This window comes from Etheostoma cragini, chromosome 11 (genome assembly GCF_013103735.1).
Source record: "Etheostoma cragini isolate CJK2018 chromosome 11, CSU_Ecrag_1.0, whole genome shotgun sequence".
Classification (NCBI taxonomy): domain Eukaryota; kingdom Metazoa; phylum Chordata; class Actinopteri; order Perciformes; family Percidae; genus Etheostoma; species Etheostoma cragini.
The window spans coordinates 15,961,596-15,975,332 of record NC_048417.1 but is presented as its reverse complement, the minus strand read 5'-3'; the positions used below and the strand labels follow the sequence as shown (position 1 = coordinate 15,975,332).

At 40.3% G+C, this 13,737-nt stretch overlaps 1 protein-coding gene across 7 annotated transcripts in view; it reads left to right on the top strand.

Annotated features, from left to right (window-relative positions):
• Positions 1-13,737, top strand: part of tanc1b (tetratricopeptide repeat, ankyrin repeat and coiled-coil containing 1b) — a 91,923-nt gene that overhangs the window by 30,793 nt on the left and 47,393 nt on the right. For 3 of the 7 annotated variants that reach the window (XM_034886479.1, XM_034886476.1, XM_034886475.1), the window contains exon 4: positions 6,651-6,758. The exons of 2 other annotated variants lie outside the window; for them this stretch is intronic. In XM_034886479.1, coding sequence (XP_034742370.1) covers positions 6,651-6,758 — 108 coding nt within the window. The remainder of the gene's footprint in view (positions 1-6,650; positions 6,759-13,737) is intronic. 2 more of the 7 variants (XM_034886480.1, XM_034886478.1) reach the window with 1 other exon arrangement.

Here is a 13,737-nt window from a genome sequence, read left to right as displayed (position 1 = left end):
TGGAAAAAGGATATAAAATGCACTGACATGATAGGATGTTAGGGAGGACAACCAGGGTTGGGGGATGGTTTGTAGGCTCTCCTCTACTGTCCTCACAGGTAACTGTGAAAGCCCGTAGGGGGAAAGTTCACACCTCCAGTTAATAAACACATACTGCAGGAAATATCTCAGCTCTGCGACGAAAACAACATAGGTCATAATGCAAAATGCATTTCCTCTTCTTGTTGAGCCGCAGAAGATTTAAAGTGCTCATATTTAGCTTTTTGGCTTTCCCCTTTTCTTCATTGTGTAAAATCCCAACGTCCACCCTAAAGGGACTTACGCTCTCCAACAAAAACACTGTTCACAAACTGCCCCAAATAGCTCTATTGTAGTGCAGCCTTTACTTCCGTGACAAACGCGTGTCATTTACTTTTTTGCATGGAATGTTTTGACTAATGATGTCAAAGCTTTCTACATACAGTACCAACCCAAGTCTTTCGTCTACTAGTCCTGTTAACTAGTTTAGTTTTTTACTTAAGTCATACTATACACATTTATTCATATGCACAGTGAATCTATCAATTCATTCTTTCACACATCCATCTGTTCTCCTCCCCATCCAGCCATCACTGATGTCTTGTGGGGGATGTGGTTTAACAGATTCAGAAAGCATGTTGTGGCTTGGCTTCATTTCCTGACACATTGGATAATCTATTGCAGTTTGGACGGCTCAAACTTAGTGGTTGTTTTTTCATGAAAACTTCACAGGGGACAACAGAGAAACATTGAGTTAATTAGGAGTATGGCGGATGCCGGAGCCGCAAACTCCTGGTGGCGTTGAGTGCCACAGCTTTGATCAGCTAAGCCCAGAGCTTAACCATGAAACACTGCACCCTGACATGTGTTCAGCAGCACCTAGGCTTTATAGTCTGAATAGTTTACAGGCACCCTAATGGCCCAGGGAGGGATATTTACTGAATGGACCCATCTTGCTCCATCCCAGTGGAGGTCAAAGATCAGGTATTGAAAAATGTGAACCTCAAGCTTAAGTGGGTATAATGTAGTTGATGACATAGTAAAAACTCCCTGCGCTCCACCTTTGACAGTCTCCTGGGTATCTACACAGTGACCTCATCTGGTTGTAGTAGGTTACTGTGCTATTGGGGGATTAACAGCATTGGTTGTCATTGACGCTGCACTGCTTGTTTCAGGTGCATGTGTGTAAAGATGGTGCTTCTCCAGCTCTTGAATAAGCACTTCAGAAAAGATCACCTCTCCATAACTACACAGCCACAAAATATATACAACTACACTACATCCCTGAAGTATGACGCGGTGGACACAGAGGTGATTCTGGAGCTACCACAGTGTGTACATGAGAAGTGGGACCTTTCTGTAATCACATGACAAAACTGTTAGCCCCATGCTTTGCCTCCCCACCCGTCCGCAAGTGATAAAACAGCACTTCATATTAATGTATGGCCGTCAAGGGCAGTGTATCATTTATTAATTGGTATATCTGGAATGAGGCCACAGAGGATCGTATCTGGTAGGCTGTTGTGTATATTGGAATTAGTTAAGTGGATTTTTCTTTGATGGTTGGATTTCAGTGGTTCAGAGGCTGATTCAGTTATCGATCAGACAAGCAGGACTGTAAATCACCACCAGAGAGCATAGTTGACTATCCTGACATGATCTTCGTATCATAGAATCTGAACCTGTCGGTGCTCTTAAGTCAGGTACAACTCTGCTGGGCTTCTAATAGGCCAACCTGAAGAAGATTCTCTACAGCCTCTGCAGCTCCGCCACAGCTTTGTGGAAGCTGCCCTACAGCTCACCCAGAGCACACAAAGTGCTATACATTACAATGTGTTTTTGGTGTGGTAAGTTAGTTCCGTAGCCATTTTATAAAATGTCTGTTCTTTGAAATTAATTTGTAGCAGGGGTTAAAGCTTTTGGGTAACACAGCAGACCACATAAAACAACACAAAGTTGGGCTACGAGATAGCTCAGTTGGTAGAGTGGCCGTCCATATATAGAGGTTTCCTCCTCGACGCAGCAGGCCGGGTTCGACTCCGACCTCCAGCCCTTTGCTGCATGTCATTCCCCTTCTCTCCCCCCTTTCATTTCTTCAGTTGTCCTGTCAAAAATAAAGACTGAAAATGCCCAAAAAATATCTAAAAAAACCAACACAAAGTCACTTGGTGTATGAGTATTTCTCAATGGATTTGTGTCAGTATAGTGTCATTGATAACATGTTCATCATGTCTGCCTGAACGAAAACCACCTTGTCTAACAGAGACTTGTCATAGGATTCAAAATAATAAATCCCTTATAACTGTTATTAATTTTCTACAAAACATTTTACCAAACCACATCTCCATAGCAACATTAACATTTCTTGCCAAATCCTTTTTTCATGCAATATCATTTCCACTCTTCAAAATCGCCAGATGAGTGCACTATATCTTGCAGTTCTGATCTAGAGGATAGGAACTCTCTTCAAAGCTAGTTGTAACCCCTTTGAGGTGAGCTTTCCTGAAGTCAAATCTGGGGTATTGGCAGTAACCAGATAGCCCTGAGGGAATATTGAAGCCTTTCAGAGAGCCATGCTGTGAAAGACATTGTGATGCTGCAAGATCCCTTTTGAAAGGTTCCTCTGATGAGCACCCAGTGAAAAGATCTATCCAGTTCTCCACTTCACTGCACTTCACTACACTACAACTTTGGCTGCTTATAACATGCAATCCCCCTTATCATCTGCAGTGGAATCCCATGTCAGGTACTGCCTAGTCTCTCATTGTCACCACTGTGGAGCAGGCTCTGGCTACACCATAGATACGTTCTAGGAGAGGAGAATGGAACTCCGGGTTGTTTGCATTTCTTTAAACCAATCACAATTGTCTTTTACAGCATGTGGCTCGCTAGCTTGAAGTTTGTTGTTGTTTCTCGAAGCAAAGGGATTGTGAGAAAGGCAACACACATAGAGCAGAAGGTGAGGGACATCCGGTGTGAAGTCAGGCCAATATCCTGGAAATATACTTTCGTTGTTCCAGACTACCTTCTCTGCCTAAGAGACCAACATTGCTTCTTCAGTCACTCTGTAGAATCAGGATGCTCATATGATATAATATGAATGTAATGTAAACTATTTTGCAACCATAATGGCGAAAGATAAAAAGCTTGGTAGGGACAGCTATTAACAAGACCAAGAATATTTCATGTTTTTCATAAGACATTCAATAAATATCTATAGTAACTGAGTTTGACATGCAGCACTCAGAATACCAGTCTCCTCTAATGTATTATGTTTCACTTTTGAATTGAAGAATGACATTTTGGAACATAAAGAGGGCTGTTGTGAGACGGCTTTCATTCCCTTTGCTGCACAAAGAGTGACAGTGTGTCTTAATAAAAAGTTGAAATGTGAAGAAGTCAGAGTCCATCTTGAAGAATGCTGGGAAAACTCCTTGATCACTTCCTATAACCATGAACAAGCCTCTCTTTCACTGGCATTGACTGGACAATATAAGTTGTTGGTCATAGGTATTCCATCTGCGTGCTGAGTGATCGCTTGCTGGTCATAGATTCCTGAATTTCACAGTGAATACTGGTGAGAAAAGAGTCCTCTGCATTCACAGCCCGCCTGGCTGCTTTACTCTAGGGATACTCTTTCCTCTCTGTTTTTCTTCCTTTAACCAATCTGCTACCCTACCTTTTGTTTGCTTGCTTTTCTTCCAATGTATTTAACATTTATGTGCATAGATACACATGTACACATATATTTATCTATATTATCTATCAAGTCTAAATATTTAAGATTATTTTTTGGAATTTTCCACTTTTATTTGATAGGGCAGCTTGGTGAGAAAGGGGAAGACTTACAGGAAATCGTCACAGGTCAGATTCGAATCTTGGACCTCTGCGTCAAGGCATAAACCTCTATATATATATGTCTACCTTCTCTACCCACTGAGCCAATCCAGCCACCACATTTATCAAGTCTTAACCGACCCAGTCTCTTTCTCTGTCTTAACATATATATATATATATATATATATATATATATATATATATATATATATATATATATATAAAAATTGTGTACCAATTGATGTGCTTGGGAATAGATTAACATTCTGGATTTTGCATCCAAAGTGTGATAAAGTGAGAGCACATCTCATTTCTCCCTTCTGTTCTTCAAGGGAGATACATCTGACACTTCTATCTCCGCGACCTTTTCATGCCTGTTATAAACTGCAATTGCTTATTCATCAGTGTATCCATCTACAAGGCCAGAGTGATAATGGCAACCTGTTAAATCTTTAGATTAGATTTTGAATGGAAAAGAACCCCTGTGTGTTTTGCCTGTCATGAGCTGAAGTTCAGACCTCAGAGTCTTGCTGAAGGACCTTTTACCTCTTCCCTGTATTATCAGCCCTCTGATGTGGCCTAAAATTACCCCTTATTGCCAGCCACATGTTTCTTATTTAATGTGTGGATCCTGTGTTCCTTTCTGCACTTTGTGTAAACCAAATCTGAATTTAAGCGTACAGTCTCTTGTTTTGGGATGAAATACACCCAATGGAATATATTTGGCAGTGTGCTTTTGGTCCAAGATGTTTACCTTCAACTAAGTGTGTCTCACACACAGCCCTCTCTGTCTCTGTAGTTCCACTCTAATTGGAGCCGTGTGACTTTATGTGGGTAATAGGTTGTGCCTGACCGTCAACAGATGAGTGGAGGTTTTAAGGACAGGCTTTGGCTTTGTCTGCTAAATAACAGGCTGACTTCTATTGCTTTTGTGGATACATCCCTGGATCATTCTCTCTCAGGCTTAGATCTCATCTATGTACACAAATCAAATAGTCTGTATCACCTCAAGTGTTGGAAATCCAATCTGTAGATTATAGTGCTGCTAAGTGACACAAATCCTGTACAACTACTTTTCACCACATACTACAACTATGGCTTCCTGCTCCTTTAAAGGATGACTGCATCTAGCTTTGGGCTTTTACTTTGAGTTATTTGACTGACTTTATATCATGACATCTGCCAACAAGCAAGAGAGCACCCAGTTTGTTAAGGCAGAAGCTCTTCTCGGGTACCAAAAGTACCATTCTTCACAATGCATTTCAAGTTGCATAACTATAGATGGCACTGTGCATCAAGCTGACTTTGACTCTCATGCCTGGCTTGATGCAGTGACACTTCCAGATAATTTCCCCTCACATGGCTGTTGCTGTAACTCCACTCTTTCCCTCTTACCTCCACTTTTAGTATCTGTGGCCAAAATCCCAGCTTTTGTTCAAGAAATTGTTCCATCTGACTGAGGATTTTTTTTCTGGAGGTGGGAGGGACTGATTGTCAAATGTGGTAATAGGAAATTGTTATTTTTGCCCTCCCATCTTATCTTTATGTTATGACTGGATTTACACACAGTCATTTGATAACTGGAGTCTGGAAGAGGAGGAGGTTTGGATTAAGTTACAGTAGGTCAAGGTTGGAGAAGCTTGGAGGAGTGGTGCAGGGGGAGGCATCCAGTTGCTATTCTCTATGGATTTATAGATCTAAATAATGCAGTCCCCTCCTATTTTCAGATAATTTCCTGCAGCTAAATATTTGCTTTTGTGCCTGGACTCTAGAAACTATTTCTTTTTTTTAACAAGAAATTGTTGGATAGAAGTAGAGGTCTTGAAATGTGCACAGCTAGTTGCTTGGGAGATGTTTGTTTCATAGCTTAGTATTTAGTCTAGTGTCTTAGCTGGATCTCCTGCATATATAAACAATTGTACTGCCACTCTTTTTTTTTTTTTCTACAGAATATGTTATGGACAACATGAGCTAATAATTTTGCACGCACAAAGATGTAAATTTTGCCAAAGGAGCTGTCTCTAGTTGGGTGAATTTCTTTGTGGTTTATCTTAAAGTTTGGCACAATAAGCAAGCATTCTGTATGGAGCTGTGGGATTTTCTAATTCTGTCACGGTGAAAGCAGAGGGAACAGAGCAGGCAGCTAACCTAGACTCCTCACTAAAGACAAAGACAGTCCTCAGAGGACTGTACCGCTGTCCCAGATACATCATTTGACTTACATCAGGACACATGGACCTTAATCCATCTATCTATATCTGTGCAGCAATAACAGGCTATACTTTCAATTCACTGCTCACAGATCAACAAGCACAAAAACTCTGTCTGTTTTTGCTGATCCTTAGTGCATGTATGTGTTTAAACACTCATTTTAAAAGTTCACTAAGAGGCTAATTGTTGTGGTTTCCTGCTGTAGTTTACATTCCCAGAGCCAACTAGCACTGTTTTACTGGGAGTCTCCAGCCATGCAGACAATATTCAGGGTTGTTAGACAGACCAGAGCTGCTATCAGCGCAGGGAGCTGTCTGAGAGAGAGTGTGTGTGTAAATGAGTTTATGTGAGCTGCAGAGTGCAGCCAAGCCTGTCCAACTAAGACACCACCGCCTCTCATCTCTTGTCCCATCTGGAACACGTTAATCCATCGAGAACTCTCTCTCTCTCCGTTTCTCTCATTCTCTCCTCTTTTGCATTTTCTTTTCTGTGTGTGTGTGTATGTCTCTCTCTCTCTCTCTCTCTCTCTCTCTCTCTCTCTCCCCCCCCCCCCCCCCCCCCCCTGTATCTTTGGTCTGTGCTAGCAGGTCCAATCAGGAAGCCCAAATATGTGGAGAGTCCTCGCATTCCTTCTGATGCCATCGTTTCAGCACTGAGGAAGGTGGCCGATAACAATGAGTGCTCAAACAATGGTGAGTTTTCATTTTCGTTCACTTGTGTATCTGTCTGCTTGCGTTTTTAGAGACATTGGTAACATTGGTCTGATTTTAACTGGCTTAAAAATAAGAGTACATTTTGGAATTTATAACTTTGCCCTCATAGTGTGAGGTCTTTATAGCTGTATGTATGTATGTATGTATGTATGTATGTATGTATGTATGTATGTATGTATGTATGTATGTATGTATGTATGTATGTATGTTTTGTGTAACTGGTATATAAAACATTGTTGTGTCCATGGGGTCAGGGATAGGTCTCTGTAATTTGAGGGTAGCATCAATTTCTGCATGAGTGTTCCATGAAAGTAACAGTGTGTTTAAGGAGTGTTCCTTTATTTAGCGTCTTATACAAACACACAATAGTGCCGTGTTTATTTTAAAGTGTTTGTTTAGATTACAAAAAAGTCAGTTTTCTTCAATGCAAGGACACATTGTCAGACTGGAGCACTGGATTTATTTCATGGAAATGTAATGAGCACAAGTCCTTAAATTTCTCACTAATTGCACATATGTGTTCTTGTGTTTCCATGTATGTAAGGTCTAGTGTTATTGCTGCCTATTCTCTCCTGTATTGGGCGTTGTGTTTGTGTGTGTGTGTAGGGGTAATATTTCACTAAGTGCTCTGTTTTAATTTCCAGCAGAGCATGGCGGGCTCAAATTCCTCTCATTGGCTTTAGTAGAGTTGTAGGATGTGTTATCTTTAGCGAAGGTCATCACATAAAGTGGTGCCCTCTGATTGTACATAGCTCACATAAACAGACAGTAGTTACCAGGTGCAACACAGTCACTGTTGACTGTTACATACCAAGGCACAAGGGTGTGTCTGGCATTCAGCTGGCACGGAGCAGTGTTTCGGCTCAGAGCAGGCTACCGGTAGATTGCAGACGCAAGATAAATGTTATCTCATGACAGCTGGTGCACTAGCACTATTAGCGAGCTAATTTCCTGAGCTGTATACTTAAAAAAATCATTTTGAGAGACCTGGATCTTTTCAATCGAAATATATAGGGAGAATCTAGTGCGTACGAATGTTCAACAGCAATGTACTAGTGAAATACGTTATTATAAGTTTTAGTTATTATATTATTAAATCATTTAATTTTGACCATATGGCCTTAGCCATAAACAAGCCATTCTTTAATGTTGCTGACTGTTGTTTAGGATCCTTCTGTTTTTTTTATTTTCTATAAACGTATCGATTCAGGCAGCGTTTCGGCACCGGCACCATTTTAAAAGTATTGCTTTAGCACCGGTATTGGAAAAAACAAAACAATACCCAACCCTAAAAAACATACGCATTCACATGCCGGTGCTGTCTTAGAAGCAGTCTTTCCTAAGGTTTCCCTCCTCCCTCTTGCTTACCAACACAGTAAAAGGAAAAAGAAATGCTCACGGTGCGTGCACTTTTGTGTGCTCTTATTATACAATTAACAAACAATACACTGAGCCATAAGAACGTGTCCCAGGGCCAAAAAACACAGAAGAAAGACGGGGAGGGGGGAGACCCAACAAAAACCCAACAACAGGAATGCAGTCTGCAGTTTACCAATAAGTACTTAAACTACTTGTGTTTACAAAAGAGGTGTCGTTGTGGTTGTGTTAACCTTGTGTCCTCAGTGCTGCCTCTGCTCTAATTTTGTTCTAGGCTAAAATTACTTTTTGTAACTATGTCACAAGTATGTGACAGACCTATTGACCAAGCCCTACAGAGAATTTTTTTTTTTTCTACCGCAAAATGTAGAGAACCATCAAACTACTTCAGTCTCAAACACAGAGTGTACATACACAAAACTGAACTAAGACTATAACTTGAATTTTGCATTTTCTTATTCTTCTGGTCAACTCCCAATGCTGCACTTTTGGAAAAACAGCAAAAGGCTGTCTCTCTTTGGGCAGCTCCAGGCATTTACGAGATTTTAGTTTATTTTGTAGCTTTGTTAATGACTTGTATATGTCCTGCTGCCTTGTACAGTCAGTTTCTCAATAAATGTAAGCAGATAAGCAAGGACAGATCTACCTCCTTTTCCCCACAGCTGTAGTAAACAGGTAAAATAAGTTTCTGCTGAGAAATTAAAGGAATGAGCCAACTTACTCAACTAATTATGTACAATTAGGCACTGTATAAATTCTAGACTAATGATGGCTAATTGTGATAGCCAGCTGTTGTAGGATGCACAGCTGACAGGCTTTTAAGCACAGCTACACATGCTATGCCTTTCCATTTCTCTCCCATGTGGACACATTTACACATATAGGATTTGCATGTTGTTTTAAGTTAACCCATGCAGATAGATCTAGAGTCAGAGTTTGCAGTAGGCCTGTTACGTTAACTAGATTCATTTGTGTTACCGTGTGTACTCATCGCATGTGACAAGGACGTATCCAGTGTTTTTTTTTATCAATAAGGAGAGCATTTTTCAACCTGTGTAGTGTCCTACTTTTAGAGATAGTAAACAATGTTGGCTTTTTTCCTAACTGCTGAGACAGGATGAAAGGGTTGTTTGACATTCACACTTTTGTGACAAGGTCAGTGCGGGAATCTGAGCTGGAAACCCCATTGAAAGTTTTGCAGCATGAGCTCTGTGTGACATTTAGGGCACAGATAAAGTGAGTTCTTAGTAGTTATAAAGGGGCCTTTTATTGAGTGTTGTGCTGAAGGATGCCTTTCTTGGATGTCTAAAAACCATGCCTCACATAAATAGTCACATCTTGAGTGCAACTAAGGCTTTTTGTGGTGTTTTAGGCAGTGCATCCCTGTATTTGTCTAACATGGTGAATTTCATTTTAAAGATTTATATGCAGTATCTTTGTGTGTGTGTGTGTGTGTTTGTGTGTGTGTGTGTGTGTGTGTGTGTGTGTGTGTGTTTCATTTTATTACATTTGCATGGAGTTTGGATGTATTCATTTGTTCTTCTTTTGGGTTAGACTGTCGGCTTTCCGGAGCTCTCTGTTGTGGACAAGCAGATGGGCAGTAAGCTAAGATAGGAAATGTGTATTTGACCTACATCACTGTAGGAGTCACATCACATTGCTCTTTGAGGAAAGATAGAGTTTCTTATGCATGTGTGTGAATGCTATGTGTATTTTAATTTGTGTCCACAAGTACAGTTATGCTTGTTTATGTATGTGTGTTTGCGGGCATGTGTGCATTTGCAACAGGTTGGCAACAGTGCCTGACAGCATTATTTCAGCTGTGGTCTCAGAGTTCTGTCTTTGTCAATCAAGACTAAACCTCAGGTTTCATCCACTCCAACAATGATGGCTTCTCTCACACCCCCCACTCCAGTCAGATCTAGGTCCACTTAGCACCTATTTCTGCATGTGCTGATTATTTTGTCAGTACTGAAATTAGGACCCAACTGATATCGTTAAGTATTCTGTGAATTTATACCACTTAAATCATCTGACTGTAGTGTTGCTTTCACTTCTCTGTTTGTAATGTTCTGATAGTAATCTGACCATGTATTGCCATGTCCTGCAATGTTTTTTACTCCTTTCAATCAATCAGTCAATTAATCAAACAGACTTTACTGCATATATTGTACTGCATATACACATAAAATGTAACAAAAAGTGCTTTACACAATGCAACAACCTTGTTGAGGGTTCACAGGCTAAAGGCAAATCTAATCAATAGATAGGACCAAAAATTAAGAGCTTTTTAAACCTTTAAAATCAATTCCAAAGCAAACAGGTAGCCAGTGCAGATACTTTAAGATGGATAATGAAAAAATTGAATTAACACAGTGACCACGTTCCATCCCTTGAGCTATGCATGGAACAATTGTTACTGTTAAATCAGGAGATAACAATGAAAACATTTATTATAATAATGTATAGTCCACTGTTTATTGATCCTTTCTGTTTTGTTAATAATCACTACATACGGGCCTGAAATACACACACACATGCTCAGGGTCTATTCATGAACAAATGGGGAGATGTCAGAGTCAGTGGGCTGCCAGTGCTGGACCAGCGCCCTGAGCGGTTGGGGGGGGGGGGGGGGGGGGGGGGGGGGGGGGGGGGGGGGGGGGGGGGGGGGGGGGGGGGGGGGGGTTTGGTGCCTTGCTCAAGAGCACCTGGCAGGGCCCAGGAGGTGAAGTGGCATCTCTCCAGCTACCAATCCAGACTCCATACTTTGGTTCCCAACCCAACTCCCTAAGGTCTGAGCTACTACCACCCAAACATAAGTTTTTAAATGTAGCCAACGTTAACTATTAAATGTGTCATTTAAGCCCAACAACCAAAGCCCAGCCATGGCACAAAATAGAACTTTCAGCATCATGTTGTCCACATATTTGACTGATGTGTTAACTGGGTAAATGTAGATTGATCTTGTTTTTAATTCCTGATATGTTAAACATCTCATCAAAGAGTAACAAAGAGTAATCTGATGTTTTTGCATGTAGGAAACCTTATTTTTACTGGTGACTTCTTTTTACACTAATTTTGAACTGGTAATTCATAAAAATACGCAGATAATGTCATTTTACTGTATTTTTGTTATCTTGGTATGATACTGAATTGGGTAACTGAGACAGATGTAAGGAAGAATTCCACTAATGAATTATAACAATGAATGCAATGAATAAGTAAGGCATAAAACAGTTTTACAAGCTGACTGTATTTTGTACCATTTATAAAGACTTGCGTCCAATTGTATAATCAAGACCCATTGTGACTGTTTATAGAACTTCTAATGTTATTTAGGCAAGGAGTGACTTTTCTGTGGCAGCAGCTGAATGGGCTGTGATTTTCTTTTGGTTGTAACAGAGTGGGTCTTATTCCTATCTAATGCATATCAGGTGCATTGTTGATTTCCTTTAATCAGCTGCTAGAGGCTGAAACTGTGTATGTTGTTTGTATTTTTCTTTATTTAATGATAAAGCTTCATTAATCTCATCTCTTGAGGATCCTCAAAGCACAGCTGCTATATCTTGCAGCGGTAAATCACGGCACTGCATGAAGTAGCTTTAGCTCTGTTGGTCAAATGGTAAATTAAATGTATCAGTATCTACTCTTAGAGCAACAGTAATAACAACCAGAGTCAAGCTGAGATGCCAGTCACAACTATGATTACTATCTCCTTGCCATCCCCACCCACCAAACCTCATTTTACTTGGAGATACTATATTATCAACAGTCTCACCTCAGTATGCCGTAATGTCTCATTTGGCGATCCATCTGTGCTTGCAGCAGAGGACATTTGTGGTTTGTAACAGTGGAATTTGCAGTAAGAGCGCTCAATGTGCTTCAGGGGGGCACGTCACCTTGTACATCTGAACTCAAATGGGGAAGCAGGATGTATGTTCTCATTGAGGGTTCATTAAACAGGCTCCACTGTTGTGGTAATGAAACTCCAGCTGCTAATGAGCACCGGCTGGATTGTTTTCTTGGCAGGGACAGAGCCAAGACAGCTCTGTGGAGCCAGTCTGTTCATGGTGTGCCCCTCCTCCTCCATCCTTCTTCTGCTCCTCCTCTTCACGTCTTCATTCTTCCATTCTTCCATCCTTGCACTATGCTGCTGCTATCTCACACCTGCCCATAAACTTCCTCAGGCAGCAGATAATGATGATGTTTTGTTTCTGTCTCCACTTGTTGTACAGTTAATGGAATAACAAAAAGTGGTTCCAGCTATATCCCTTTTTTTTCAAAATCTTCAGGGTAGTGTAAGATATAGAGAACTAATCAGATAGTGTGTATATAGCTAATTTTCATTGTGTTTTCATTCTACTGAGGGATTTTTACTGATAAACCCTGTTTAATTATGGTAATATGGGAATTTATACTGACTGAGAAATTTTCAAGCTATACAGTGGGGCTCAAAAGTATGGGCACCCCAGGTCAGAATTTGTATTAATGTGCATAAAGAAGCCAAGAAAAAATTTAAAATCTCCAAAAGCTATCAAATGACAGATTAGGCATATAATCTATATATATATATATATATATATATATATATGTGTGTGTGTGTGTGTATATATATATATGTGTATATGTGTCACAAAAAGATAGATTTTATTTCCATCATTTACACTTTCAAAATAACAGAAAACAAAAAACTGGGGTCTTCAAAGTTTAGGCACTCTGCAAAGTTTAAAATAGAACTTTTAGGTTGGAATGACCAAAGGTACGTTTGGAGATGAAAGGGCACAGAATTTAATGAAAATAACCTCTGTCCAACTGTTAAGCATGGGGGGGGGGTCAATCATGCTTTGGGGTTGTATTGCAGCTAGTGGCACAGGTAACATTTAAACAAATCTTTGGCATTTTCTCTACTGTAATTAATTAGTTATCTGCCTACAATACCTCAGTACTAAAATCTCTGAGAGAGTGAGTGAAGGAGAATGCACATAGATACAGTACGTCTACAGTATACGTTTGTGTGGATACGTGTGTGACTATCCTGCTGTACCCCACTCAAAATAGCCAATGAGCATTAAAATGAAATAAGAGCAGACCTAATCTATGAATACTTTAAGGGAAGCCATCAGGTCTGGTTTGTATTCAGCCCACCAGGTTATCTTGGCAGACAGGTAGACCACTTGCAGTCAGAAGTGCTCAACTGCTGATATCATTTTAAATCAAGGAACCATACCAGCCCTCTTTCATGCTTTCCTTTTCAGGAATGTGTGACAGCTTGAGAAACTGATAAAACCCACAATGACCTCTGTCTTTGGACTATGTTGACTGTTTTTCCTTTTCTTATTGGGTATGGATTGGAAAGTCGTTTGCCCACTAAATTATGATGCTATTAATTAAACTTAAGATACACAAATGTAGTGGTTGACCGGGGGATGATTTCTATGTTTCATTATGAGTCTCAGATTGAAGAACTGGTTCATGACAGAGGAACTAGAGAATGACCCAAGGAGACCGTTGCTACCTATAGTTGTTACACTAGGATATAGAGGGTGGTTGTGTGATTTATGATCAAGACCATTATGTGAGC